Source organism: Loa loa, assembly GCF_000183805.2.
Source record: "Loa loa unplaced genomic scaffold supercont3.342, whole genome shotgun sequence".
NCBI lineage: Eukaryota > Metazoa > Nematoda > Chromadorea > Rhabditida > Onchocercidae > Loa > Loa loa.
This window is the reverse complement of record NW_018108522.1, coordinates 40096-53232: the sequence shown is the minus strand read 5'-3', so window position 1 is coordinate 53232 and position 13137 is coordinate 40096. Positions and strand designations below refer to the sequence as shown.

The 13137-nt window shown below is 35.4% G+C and overlaps 4 protein-coding genes across 7 annotated transcripts in view; 3 read left to right on the top strand and 1 right to left on the bottom strand.

Annotated features, from left to right (window-relative positions):
• LOAG_13773 (hypothetical protein) overlaps positions 1-375 on the top strand; it is a gene marked incomplete at both ends in the record, with an annotated part of 3784 nt that extends 3409 nt beyond the window's left edge. The window contains 2 exons of the mRNA XM_020448727.1: positions 35-162; positions 340-375. Of these exons, the coding sequence (XP_020301151.1) occupies positions 35-162; positions 340-375 (164 nt within the window). The remainder of the gene's footprint in view (positions 1-34; positions 163-339) is intronic.
• Positions 376-1592: 1217 nt separating this feature from the next.
• LOAG_08168 (SAND family protein) lies at positions 1593-5387 on the top strand. The gene is made up of 9 exons (XM_003143700.2): positions 1593-1843; positions 1934-2023; positions 2128-2373; positions 2607-2691; positions 2885-3015; positions 3171-3352; positions 3769-3964; positions 4418-4624; positions 5164-5387. The coding sequence occupies exons 3-9, from the start codon at positions 2224-2226 to the stop codon at positions 5302-5304; spliced, it is 1092 nt and encodes a 363-aa protein (XP_003143748.2). The 5' UTR covers positions 1593-1843; positions 1934-2023; positions 2128-2223; the 3' UTR covers positions 5305-5387.
• Positions 5388-6238: 851 nt separating this feature from the next.
• Positions 6239-8445, top strand: LOAG_08167 (hypothetical protein). Its single transcript, XM_003143699.2, has 6 exons — positions 6239-6550; positions 6764-6870; positions 7124-7274; positions 7357-7532; positions 7834-8033; positions 8285-8445. The coding sequence occupies exons 1-6, from the start codon at positions 6340-6342 to the stop codon at positions 8418-8420; spliced, it is 981 nt and encodes a 326-aa protein (XP_003143747.1). The 5' UTR covers positions 6239-6339; the 3' UTR covers positions 8421-8445.
• Positions 8446-8459: 14 nt separating this feature from the next.
• Positions 8460-13137, bottom strand: part of LOAG_18523 (DEAD box polypeptide 17) — a 7392-nt gene continuing 2714 nt past the window's right edge. Inside the window, exons 6-14 of one of the 4 annotated variants that reach the window (XM_020451183.1) lie at positions 12817-13024; positions 12535-12695; positions 12240-12446; positions 11760-11852; positions 11521-11659; positions 11304-11363; positions 9695-9792; positions 9421-9560; positions 8460-9251 (exon numbers count right to left, since the gene is read on the bottom strand). In XM_020451183.1, coding sequence (XP_020305056.1) covers positions 9146-9251; positions 9421-9560; positions 9695-9792; positions 11304-11363; positions 11521-11659; positions 11760-11852; positions 12240-12446; positions 12535-12695; positions 12817-13024 — 1212 coding nt within the window. In that variant the 3' untranslated portion in view covers positions 8460-9145. Of the gene's footprint in view, positions 9252-9420; positions 9561-9694; positions 9793-10466; positions 10607-10909; positions 11364-11520; positions 11660-11759; positions 11853-12239; positions 12447-12534; positions 12696-12816; positions 13025-13137 lie in introns of those variants that run through there. The other 3 variants (XM_020451185.1, XM_020451184.1, XM_020451186.1) reach the window with 3 other exon arrangements.

The following is a 13137-nucleotide window of genomic DNA, read 5'->3' as shown; positions in this document are numbered from 1 at the left end:
TCTTTTCATATGTGATAACCGCTGGTCATTTAAGGTTTGCGGTTTCGTCGCGTGCTCGAAATGGTTCGTATGGATGAATCAGCTGCTGATATACGTGATATGAATCGACGATTACAGCGTATGCTTGAGGAAACGCTGTCGAAAAATCTAGTTTTACAAAAGGTGCGTTTGAATTCCAATTTAATATCATAATATTATGCTAGAACTCTCCTTTAAGTCCTACTTTTTCAAGGGATTGGGTTGAATAATAAGAACACTCCCCTAATATGCTTTTTTTATGATAACCTGAATTAGATGTATTTATGCATATTCCTTGGTCTAAGGTTTCGTTTTTTGCAGAACATCCAGACTTTATTGGAGAAAGATGGTAATTGACACACATACAGGAAGGATGAACCGACTCGTTCCTTAGAGACCAGAAAGTGAGAAATTTTCTATTAGCGTGCGCAAATTGCCAATGCTAATTAAGATTTCGGATATATATAAGTTTTTCTTTTATATTGGGTTCATAGCAGGGCTCAACCAGTTTTTGTTATGCGAAGCTTTAATTAGGCGGTCATAAAATAAATTTGTCTTTTTGTCTATAATGTGAATAGAATGTAAGCAGATGTGATATAAATGAATCTTGTGAATATTTCCGAAAACATTGGGATGACAGACAAGTACTGCAATTCTTTGTCAGGATCGTGAAACAATGGTGGATGTTTCTTTTTTTGTCTGACAATAAAAGTAGAATGTAAGTAGGTCTGATATAAGTAATTCAAAAAAAATGTATTGTATTTGTTTTTTTAAATGTATTTGTTTTTCTTATGCTTATCCTTTAGCTTGGTATACTATGAACTTCAAAAATTGCCGTGTTGCAGTGCAGGTTTTATGCAAAAATTACAGTTGTACCTGATAGAAATTAGAAAAAACTCGTAGTATCGCTCTTGGCATTCCTCGGTATTAGGGGTGTACTTATCCAATGTCCACAGTGATGGTAAGCGTTTAGAACAATGAAATTGTAAATTTCTAAGAAAACGATAGAATTGATTCATGTTAAATAAATTAAATATGAGGACTGATTCATGTTAAATAAATGAAATATGATAAGAAATGTGTATATATTATGCTCTACTACATCTTGGCAAATCGCTTAGTTGTTATTATTTTATTCGGGATTGTGACTATTTGATAGCACTTTCGTTTTGTATGTACAATACTTCAATTGTAACATCACATAGTAATGACATTCATCATGTAAATAAATTTACTGCAATTCTGAACCTAACCGTCTACATTCCGAAAATGTCAAATTATTGGGACATTATTATTCTTATTTCAAGTGTTTTATAACTTGGAATATTTAATTCTCAGCGGGTTAATGATATGCAGACTAACAGGTTATTGCTGTAGTTTACAAGCCTTCTCACTGAAATAATTTTAAAATTTCAACTGTCTCCTTAGGCATACAATATGGAGCGCAAACTGCTGAAGTTGGCATTTTCTTGTACATAAAATATTTTTTCACGAATGAATTTAGGGTAAGCAGAGGGATTAGTGATTAAGCGTGATTGAATGAAGGGATGCTAACTAGTAAAATGTATTTGGAATTAATTTCGAAGGTAAAGAGTACAAATTGCAATCTTGCAATCTCTATTTCAAAATTCTGGGAAGAATTTTCTGCCTTTATACAGCACCTTTCAAGTAGCTAGGATTGCGTCGTTATTGGTAATGTGACGACGAGCTGGATGGATTATTGAAGCTGGATTCTGAACCTGAAGTGGCATCAGCAGTGCCTGGTGGCACAAATATACCTGAAACAAACGAGGAACTTGATGTTGACCTCGACAAGACTGCAGCAGTTTGTTTTCTGTTAATTTCATAGTACTTGGATTCCGTTCTATATTCTGCAGAGGAGTTTCTGGTTTCATTGCAGTGAATGGTTTTTCAGGGATTACGGTTAGCTGATGACGGAGCATATGAGGAAAACAGATGTGATGATGAAGCTTTGCTTGATGAATTGGCACGTCGTGAATTTACGGTATTATTAAAAAGATTTACATGGGCACTTTTACCCCAACTAATTCCTGAAGTACTACTAATTTTTCGACTTTTTCATTATTAATTCATCTCTGTCTTCTTAAGGTATTTGTGTTGTCGGAAGTTGGCAAACCAATCTTCGCCTCCTGTGGGCATGAAGAGCAATTATGCTCACTTATTGCACTCATTCAAACATTCGTTATGGTTGTTACTTCATGGAATGACAGTCTTAAACGAATTCGTTCAGCTCATATGCAAATTTCGTTCTCCTATCGAAGTCCACTTATTTTATGTATTGTTTCACGTGACGGGTTTCAACTGGATGCTCAGGTGGATCTTGTTTACAAACAGGTGACTTTTCCTCCGCTAATTTGATAGTTTAGGGAGTACTTTTGGAATACTTTGTGTTATAATTTATATTAAATTAAAGTTGAAATTCTATAATGTCCAACTCGCTAATTTCTTCTGCTTTACGGTAGTGTAGAAGGACTGGACGGCGGAAAAGCATGGCCATATTTACTTCATCCCAATATGTAAGTGCATAATTATGAGATTTTGGCGTAGCTAAAAATTCTGCAATTCAGATGCTTTCAATAATTTGTCGGGATCAGTTGATTTCGATTTTTCAAACTAAAGGACCTAATTTCGATTTGCGATTCTTGCTCAGAGGTATGTGTTTCGCCATGCCGTTTATACTTTTTTGAGTGTGTCAGAGAGAAAGTGGAAATCATGCCATAGGGAGGCATAGACTAAATTAAGTGGATGTTAGATAGAAAGTAGTATTTATCACTTCGATTTCGTACTTTTCTCTAACATCCAACATTTCTTTTGTCTATTGTATGCGTGGAAAATATTTTTTCAGGTACAGATCGACATTTGAATGCCATAGTATGCGGTTACAGGAATGACATTGCAGTTTTCATGCGTTCAATTCGGATATTTCCTATGGCTTTTGCAGATCGGGAGCAATTCACAAGTGCAATTGTATCGGCAGTCAATAGTGCAAAGTTAAGTTGTTCAAATTTGACTTTTATTTTTCTGCATATTTGAAGATTCATACCATTTTCGTACATGATTTATTGCATCTTATACGTATTGTAGCTCTAACGTTCCCTACTTTTGTTTTGTTTTTAATAATCTCATTTTAGGTTGGAAATATCGTATACGGATTGGTTATAGCTAATCGACAGCTGATCACAGTGGTTCGGATGAAGGGTATCGCATTAAATCCATGCGATTTACATCTTCTTATCAATCTTATCGATTGCAACCCGTCATTGAAGAATGCTGATAATTGGATACCAATATGCTTACCACAATTTAACGATACGTATGTTTTTCCATGCATAGCTTGGTTTTTCTTTCTTAGGACATAATTTATTTCAACTTTCTTTTATCCATCATTTTGAAAGCAAACAACTAGCCATCTGTGATGTCTGTCGCATTCCCAAACATCTAACATAACTGAGGTGAAGAGTGAAGCCTCACTCTCATATTGCATGACAGAAAATTATATTTGTTGTTTATATTGTATCGGGGGTGTCTGTAATATATGCCAGAATATTTTTCAGTTCACTCACTTTTTATTGACCAACTGATATATGATAAAATTCATTTATGGATTAATATCTTTGACGTTGTCCAAGCTTGAAATTATGCTGGAAAGCAGCTGCGATGTTCTTAGTTAAAGCCGTACCTGTTTTTTTAAATGAAACCTTTCTGTGATTTGTATGTAAAATAATTTAGGGGATTTCTTTATGCCTATGTTTCTTTTATCTGGGAAGGCAGTAGCGCGTGTTTGCTGCTGTTATCATTGGAACGTGGTGCATTTGAAACACTTCGTGGTGTGAAAGAAACGATTATTACTAAGTTATGTTCATCGAAGTTATGTACTTCATTAAAGAATGCTGTGGAGAATCCTTCTTTTTTCGATATTCAAACGGTATTTTATTTCTATTATGTATGCGATAAGCGCAACACAAAATAATGAAAGGATTTGGTTGGCAAATCGGTAAATGACAAGTATCGTCAAAATTGTGTGGGCATTCAATGCAGCAATTTCTATAATCTCTCTTAAATTTTATGTCAGCTTGACACGATCGCACATGAATCCTTTCAGCGAAACTAATTTATGGGTCTGGATAAGAATGTTTCCTGCACTTTATTCGGCTAATTCGGTTTATGTCGAAAAATATTCTTTCCTTGAATGTTTCGAAAATATATTTCGCCATGCTCCGACAACTCTGATTCTTTGTCACTTCTGTTGAAACACCCAAATTGAATTGCATGCTAAGCTAACACTGCCAGCAATGAGTAAGGTGACCCCCTGCAGTTTCAAAATTCGAGGCATTAATGGAAATTTGAACTTCATCAAAGAAATGCAAGATATTTATAGGATGTTCCTTCGGATTTATGGCATTTTACTTATAAGAATCGCTGCTCAAGCCAAATATGTTGTTCACAGCATTCATTGCCATTTATCAGTAAAAGTGAACGCTGGAAGTTGCAAGAATATTATAAAAAGATGTTTGGTTATGCGATGCGAACACCTAGTCTGAGGCATTTATTCATTACAAGACCAGAATGTTGCTTGCTGTCTAATGTAAGCTTATGTTTTCATTTATTCAGTGCAAAATCTGGCACATTATTTGAATTACTTTCAGTTTGATAAGAATAGACTGATGTCGAAAGCCTATTTTATGAAGTTGATGTGCCTTATATAATGATGAGTTAAAGTGCATGAACGATCAGATGTTATGATGACATAAAAGTATAAAGAACTTCAAATTTTGTTATATATTATGTCAAATAGAATTAGGATCGCAACGGAAGAAAATTACGATAATATTACAAGAGTCCAAATATCCTAAGCACTGAAATTCATTTCTATTCATGGCACAATTGCTTACCAAGAATAGTTGAAGATTCTTTCGAAGAAGATTTACATTTACCCATTCATTAGTTTCAATCTATCTATTGAAAAGACTTTGCGAGGAATTGAATATGAGATGAGGGGATACTCATCTCTATTATACTGAAAGTGACTTCTGCAGGATATCGTTACTGGTTTGCTTTAAATTTAAGTTGAGAAAGGAGTTTAAATTATTGTTTATTGTGTTACAAAAAAAAAAGTTCCTCCAGGTTACCTCGAATTATGAATTACACTGTGTGTTAAGCCCATTTGTGACGCGCGCATCAGCAAGCGCACATGTCGATCGTCTTTTGAAAATGCTCAAAAAGGAAGAATCGAAATTTTTTACTACTTCTTCTGTGCATTTCTAAAAGTTATCAAATTTCCAGTGCTTAACTAGTGATTAGCAATATTTTGCGCGATTATTATTCATTTCATTGGTGAAAAATTTGGGAGAAAATGCAATCTATGTTATGTGGGGAACAGAGATTATGAAATTGAAGAATTGCTGAAATTTATTATGAAGTAGCTTCATTAAACCAATTGAAAACATTTAGAAGAATTCTATATGGGAAGGATATTTTTCTTACATACTGTTGTATTACTGGAAATGATAACTAAGTTTTGATTGTGATAGCAAATACATCTTTTTCTTTTTGAAGTTTTGCTGTGAAATGTTCATGCTGTTTACTATTGTGTCATTATACATTCTTATTTTCTTAAACTGAATAATTGATGTCATATTGTTAGCAGTAATTCAATGATGACACTCACTTTTAGTGTTTTTGACATAGATTTTGTACCAAATTTTAACAAAAATATTACATTCATACTATGGCAAAATGGTTTACCAGCAAAATTGTTCAATTCTATTTTTGTCTTCATTTAATGATCCCTGAATAGAGTTGCTCAAAACATTTATTCTTTTATCAGCTTCATATAATCGTATCAATTAGATGCTTCCTTCCTAATCTTTATTGTTATGTAACTGAGTTATAAGAGGTGCTTCGATTTTTTTTCAAGAAGTGAAATAATAGTGAAATTGGTCTAGAAATGTAAAATTTCCTGTACAATTCATTTATTATTTCATAAATTTTGATGTCTTTCGTAAAAATGTGATTTTTGATAAAGATTTATCATTTTGCATAAAATTCATCCGAACAAATAAATCTCAATTTCTTTTATTGTATCTTCATGTCATATATGGATTGTCGCAGAGCGTTAATTTAATTAGTTAATTTAATTCATCTTCATCTTTTGTTTTTGATATCAGGATGATATGTTTGCATAACAAATAAGGATTACGTTAGCTCTCTTTGTTCATGCTGAGTATGATTAATAATTTGATTGATTTACTTTTGGGAATACGTTAATTTTGAAGATATTGCAGAAAGTTTTAATTTAAAATGCAAACTGGTATGAGGAGCGCATTACGTTGCGTTCACTTATCACCGCATGTTTTGTCCATGTTGACGAAGCGTTTTATGCCTGCTCGTGGAACAAAACCTTTACCAAGATATCTCTGGGATATGGATGATCTAAAAAAGCAAACAAAAGGAAAATACACGCATGAACCTTTAGTTTTACATCGCCTTGGTGGACGTGACCCCAAAACAGGTTTTTATTTTGACTTTTGCATCATTGTTGTTATTGCTTTCTTCACAAATATCTCTCCTTTTCTAACTCTACATATGTTATCATCCATCGCATTTTAATACTCATTTGAAGCTATCAGATCAGAACGTTAAATGTGATGATAGTCCTGCATAAGATGGCTATCGATTTTACTGACACCACATCCCAAAAAAAAAAAAATCTTTTTTTTGCTAGGTCGAAAAGTCAATCAACATATCGGTGGCGGTGTCAAATTCGACTATTTCATGATCGATTTTCATCGACGTGGTCCAAAAGAGCCTGATGCCACTTATGATGAACGAGTAACAACTTTTTGAAGATATTTCTTATACTATTGTCGGTTTTACAAAAATTACCTGACTTTTGATCTTTGCAGTTCTAACCATTTTTTGCTGTTAGTTTTTGTTAAAAGCCTTAACAATAAGAAGGATAATTCTAGCGTGCAGGAAGCTTAGTAAAATAGAACGAAATTCAGCACCAAATAGAAATGGCTAATGTACGCCATAAGCTAATCTAGTCATATGTCGAATGTTAAGATAATCTAACATTTTTGAGGTTATTGAAGTACGACGAGATCCAAATAGGACATGTTCTATTGCGCTTGTTGCTGGTTGGGAAGGTAAACGATGGATATTAGCAACGGAGAATATGAAGGCTGGACAAATTATCAGTACGACGTGTTACATACCTGAAAGTCCACAAGAAGGTTAGGAGATTTTCCTAAAACAGAATCCAGGTCATCAGCTTGATAAATTTATAAAGCTACTGTAATTTCAATAATTTCATAGGAATAGAAGGGAATGCATATCCGTTAGGAGCGTTGGCACCTGGTTCATTAGTTAATTCAGTGGAAAAATTCCCAAATGAACGGAAGTACCCTTCAACGGATGATGATGTCTTTATTGTTACTGCTGGCACATGTGCTGAGATTATCAGGCATCAGGGCGATTTTGTTATTGTCAGGGCAAGTTCTTTAAATTTTTGAGTAAAAAATTAAACTTAAACTTCTAATTAACTTGGTAACTTGATGTCTGGGATGAATTATAAAAGTTTCAAATTGGGAATTTATCTCCGTTACGCGGGACTACCATTTGACGAAGTTTATTATAATTGTATAGTATATCTGTATGTACAATCCGAAACACTGACAAGTTCTTCTGCAACAACGATTGGGTTTACTTAGCAAGAGAACTATTCAAAAATGGTGTGGTGCTCTTACGTACTGAGTATTTCAAACTAACAAAATTATGTCGTTTTTTTTTCAGCTACCTCACAAACACGAATTTCTTTTGTCAAAAGAATGCATGGCTACAGTTGGCAGGTTGTCACATGCAGAATTCCACGACAAGATTTTCGGTTCAGCACAAATGCATCGACGATTTGGCTACAAAATGGCCAGTGGTTTGTTCCAGAAGAAAGATGGCTACTTGGGTCGGAAAATACGAAGATTACCACCACCGAGAACGTAAATGACTTGTACCTGTTCTAAATTTTTAATTATGGACAGGCTTGAACAATCAATGGGAACCAGTGACCACAAATATCGGTTTTTTTCGGGATAAGTGAACCTAAAATAGCAACCTGGGAACAGAGTGCCACCAACCCCGCAACCTCACAATCCAGACTGTCGCATCCCACCACCCGCGCTTTTCTACAGCCATCCCAGTTGAAATATCTCTCGAGCTCCAGGTCATTGCCAGATGACTTTCATTTCAGATTGACACCAGAAAGACCACCGCAGGAATTGGTGTCATTTACCCTCACCAAGGAACAACAAAGCGGACTCACTGGCATACATCGCATGCCACAGATGGCTCACGCTGGCTTCAATTATCGTGAATACCCGGATTGACATTGCTGCTTGCCATGTATGTAACAATGATAAAAAATTCTTTTATTTCAACCGTATTTGCAACATAAGCCTAGCATTCGGCTATATGAGATACCAAACCAAATTTGGGTTAAAAGATCCTCAGTTGGATTCGGAATGGAACACTTACCCTTACCCTTTCTAACCTTTAAAAGAAATGCCGCTTATTAATGGGTTGGTGGCTGCCTCATCCCTCACAATCTACGAATTCTTTCACAATGCCTATTCATTTTTTCATTTATTTTAGAAAATAATTTTTACCAGACAAAATTTTGGAGCTTTACGTGAGCAGCTATGTTATCATAGCAGTACTTTAGTGCCTTTGATGATTACAATTATAGAAAGATGAAATGATCATAACAAACAGACAATATGGAAGATTCATCAATACAGTTACAACAAGATTTGATACCAATATATCTAAAGATCATCAATGACTCAGTGTTGGGAGTAGCGAAACTGAACAGACACAAGTATATATAAACACAGAGAGAAACAATTCACATTTAACTACGAAACGAACAATAAAGAACATAATGCAAAAACATTTTCCAAATTGATTGTCCTGTGATCTTTAAACAACACATGTCTCCTCGAAACATTCTTCCAAGGGCCGTGTGGTATCTGACCCAGGAATCTCGAAGAAATAGGTACGATGGTGCCTAGACATGTGGGAATGAATGCATCCAAGGCCGAATGCAAACTGCTCACCAGCCATCACCATAACCCATTCGTGCTGGTGCATCAAATCGGGGCCTCTTGGCGAAATCACCACCGCCACCACCATAGCTTCGTTTGTAACCGCCGCCATATCTAAAATTATTAGACTTATACACGAAATTGGGAAGTTCCGATGAAAAAATTGAAGTGCGAAACTGAACTTCGAAATTAATAGAATCCCTAAATCCCAAACTTGGTCAAATGGCCGAATATCACGCTGGAACTCATTATTCCCTCATCTGACTGTACGACTACAGCTCACCTTCCACGTCCTCCACTGAAGTTATCCTTCGCCATCTGGTGTAATTCTGGGGGTATACTCTGATTTGCCTCTTCCAAAACTTTTATCAGATCTTTCGCTTTTGGAGCATTTGCATAGGTGAAGAATGTATATGCAATACCCTGAAAAACAACGTTGTGCTTTCAATCAAGCAAATAAAGTGGACGAGGTCACTACTTCTGGATCTCTTAAAAATCGTCAATTAAAAGAGCGTAAATTTGAAAATCCAACAGTTCTAGACGGAAACAAATCTTACAGTTTTATCACGTCGTCCTGTTCGCCCAATACGATGAACATAGTCCTCCGAATTATTTGAATAATCAAAATTTATGACGTACTTTATATCATCAACATCTGAATTTAAATTTAGATAACTCTGAAATCGATAGGTCTTCACTTCTCATACCTGTGCATTAAGTCTGTAATTAACCACTAGGAATTTCGGTATAGCATTCGTTGAACGAGAGTATGTTAGAGCGTTGAAATATCAACATGAGTGAAATTCATTACAGAAATTCGCAGTATTCACCACTTTTCTTCAATCAGATGAAAAGAATTTCGACACAGTCGTATACATGGAGAGGTCGGATAGCTCACGGGTTTAACTTACTAAATCCAAACTGTTATAATATCAGCATGTATGCTTTGTACATAATATGCTAATGAACTACTGTGCCGCAAATATCCAATTGGTAAATGGGTTCATCAAATTAAGGATCTTCTCGAAAACGTGAATTTAAACAAGTGAGAAAAATATACTGCAGATCAATGAATGTATTCCAAAATATTCCAAAATCAAGCCTCCTTCGCTACATAAGCCAAAAGGTATTGACTGATAAACTTTCGATGTAAACTATCCGACCTTCCACGTAATACTCACATGGATACCCCAAGGATTTCTTACATTTGAAATATTTAAATAAATGCTCACTTATTTTTCGCAACAAAATGATGCATCCTACTTTATTCTTTAGCAAAATGCCGGAAAGTGACAATAACTTGGAGAATCGATTGGTGAGAAATCTAACCTGGATTCTCAAGTGCGTCACTTTGTAATCAAGTTGAGGAAGCTGTGTCGTGTGGCAGCTGAATCCATAACAAATACAATCCTTGTCGATGAATTTGCGTGTGCAACAGGTGTCCAGCCTCCAAACTCTGAGAGGCCAAACTGCAAAGGTACGATGCGGCCCAACTTTTACTTTTTTTTTTTTTTTTTACCGCGGACCACTTCCTCCCTTCAGCTGACGACCATTCTGCACACGCAGCAACAATGACCCCTCTGTTTGCGCGTGAATCTGATGACATTCATCTCTTTTTTCATTCTTTTCTAATTTTCTTTACAAAATTCAACTGTTGAGATTTGAATAAAAAGAAATACGAACTATCTTAAGGTTATGAATAACAGAAATCGTATTCACTTGTTGGGAAAGAACTATTTTAAAAAAAACAGAAAATTGAAATGTCATTTTACGCGCGCTAGAGCAGTCACTGGCCAGAGCCATAACACAAGCACAAAGCTTCCTCATCCCAGATCACCAGTATTTTTTAAAGTTTACACCATTATGCCCTAAATTTCCAAATAACACACAGTATTACGAGAAGTGAAAGAAGAGGAGAATTTCTGTTCTCGTTAAAATCGTTCCATCTGTGACTTGCTGCCAAGAGCTCAGTAGAATACATACACGCATGCAATCAGAGAATAATTCTATTTCCACCGCCAACTTGAATGCTATTTCAAGCGAGCACATGAAAATACTCTCGCCGAATGCTAATCTCGTTAATATTATTGATGCAAGTCTTCCGCAGAAATTTATCCCGTCACAAACATACGATGCTTTCGAAGCGTCCCAAACAATGCAACTTACCTAGTCCACGAGCAGCCACATCAGTTGCTAAGAGAATTGGCGTTTTCCCACTTCGAAATTCTGGAAAATTCATCAGAAATTTCAAAACCAACATAATTGGAGAAAGTCCAAGAAAGATGATCGATTTCAAAGTTCACTGCCATTACACAAAATCCTCCTTTTTTCTCTCTTCCAATTCCAAGAAAAGAAAAAATTGAGAATAAAGAGTAAAACTTACCACTGAGTGCCCAGTCACGCTCCGACTGACCTTTATCACCATGAATACACAAAGCCGGCCAACCGTCTCGTCGCATCCAACGTGTCAAGTCATCGGCTTTGCGCTTTGTTTCCACGAAAATTATGGTTTTACAATCTTCCTAAAACGATTTTTTCTTCTTTTTGAACGATGAATATACAATATAAAGCGAATCCAAATTTCATATCAAACAAATTTTCCCAGACTTATATTTTGCTGACCCATAACTCATCTGATGAACGCGACATTCGATTCTGGCTATTATTTCGCCATGTATTTCCTTTGTAGTTGTCCGTCGATATGCTCTTCGACTCCTTTAAAAACGACTAAGATCTTCCTCAGCAACATTCAATCTTTGCGAAACAGTTAAAAATTACAAAAATCATAAATAATTGAGCTCGATGGTCCTGTTACTATTCAACCCACAATCACTAGTTTTTACAATCCATCCAGTACGTTATTTGTAACCAGGAATCCCATGTTATCGGGTGATATATATCATTAGAATATAGACTTGGCAAGAAATCGAACATGCTACAAAAAAAAAGAAAAAAAATATAAATAGAGATACGTATTTACTTATTATTTCTACACTTTTGATGAGAAAAAGCATTCGATTCCCGTCATAAATAAAGTCTATATCAACCTTTATAACGCATATCAATACAAAGCATAGCTATAAATTAGCTGTAAAGTAATACCTTATTCATAATGTCACTAAGAATAGCCATAAGACGCTGCTGCTTATTCGATTCATCAATAATTTCAACAATCTGCGTTATATTATGATTTGCAGATAACTCCAGAGAACCAACATTCAGATGTGCCGCATCGGCCAAAAAATCCATTGCTAATTTTCTAACATCTTTCGGCCAAGTTGCCGAAAACATTAACGTTTGTCGATCGGGCTGAAACCATACAACCAAAATGTTTATTAGAAAAGCAATCATGATAGGAAATGTTGTTGACTGATAACAGGAATGAATAAATGCTTACTCTGATCTGTGAAACAATTTTCCTAATTTGAGGTTCAAATCCCATATCTAACATTCGATCAGCTTCATCAAGCACAAGATAAGTGCAGCGTCGAAGATCGGTTTTACCTACTTCCAAAAAATCCATTAAACGGCCCGGTGTGGCAATTATAATATCAACACCTATAACAGTACTATAATATATAATATAAAAATTAGGATACTTTCATACCGCATAACCTTCATCGTTAACAGCAGCAACACTTTGCAAAATACTGCTAAACAAAATCAATAAAATTCTAACCTCTTTCAAGATCACGGGCCTGAGCGGCTTTTGGAGCACCACCGAACAAGCATGTTATCGACAGTTCTGTTGCCCTGCAGTAATCTTTTGCTACTTCTTCGACCTGCTGAGCCAACTCCCTGGTTGGCAAAAGCACTAATACTGATGGACTCTTCTGATGACCTCGCGGTGGTTGCCCGGCTGTGTGAACGATTGCAGGAAGGATGAACTAGAAAAAAGTCCGCTACTTCAAAAACGAATAGACTTCAGTACATATATATGTATATATATATATACATATATATATATATATATATATATATATATATATATATATATATA

Bases quoted from the DNA above. Each gene is read 5' to 3' on its own strand.
- LOAG_08168 (XM_003143700.2), top strand. From the start codon at position 2,224: ATGGTTGTTACTTCATGGAATGACAGTCTTAAACGAATTCGTTCAGCT. The intron at 2,692-2,884 runs GTATGTGTTTCG...ATATTTTTTCAG, and splicing joins TTTGCGATTCTTGCTCAGAG to GTACAGATCGACATTTGAAT. The intron at 3,965-4,417 runs GTATTTTATTTC...AGATATTTATAG, and splicing joins CTTTTTTCGATATTCAAACG to GATGTTCCTTCGGATTTATG.
- LOAG_08167 (XM_003143699.2), top strand. From the start codon at position 6,340: ATGCAAACTGGTATGAGGAGCGCATTACGTTGCGTTCACTTATCACCG. The intron at 6,551-6,763 runs GTTTTTATTTTG...TTTTTTTGCTAG, and splicing joins TGGACGTGACCCCAAAACAG to GTCGAAAAGTCAATCAACAT. The intron at 7,533-7,833 runs GCAAGTTCTTTA...TTTTTTTTTCAG, and splicing joins GCGATTTTGTTATTGTCAGG to CTACCTCACAAACACGAATT.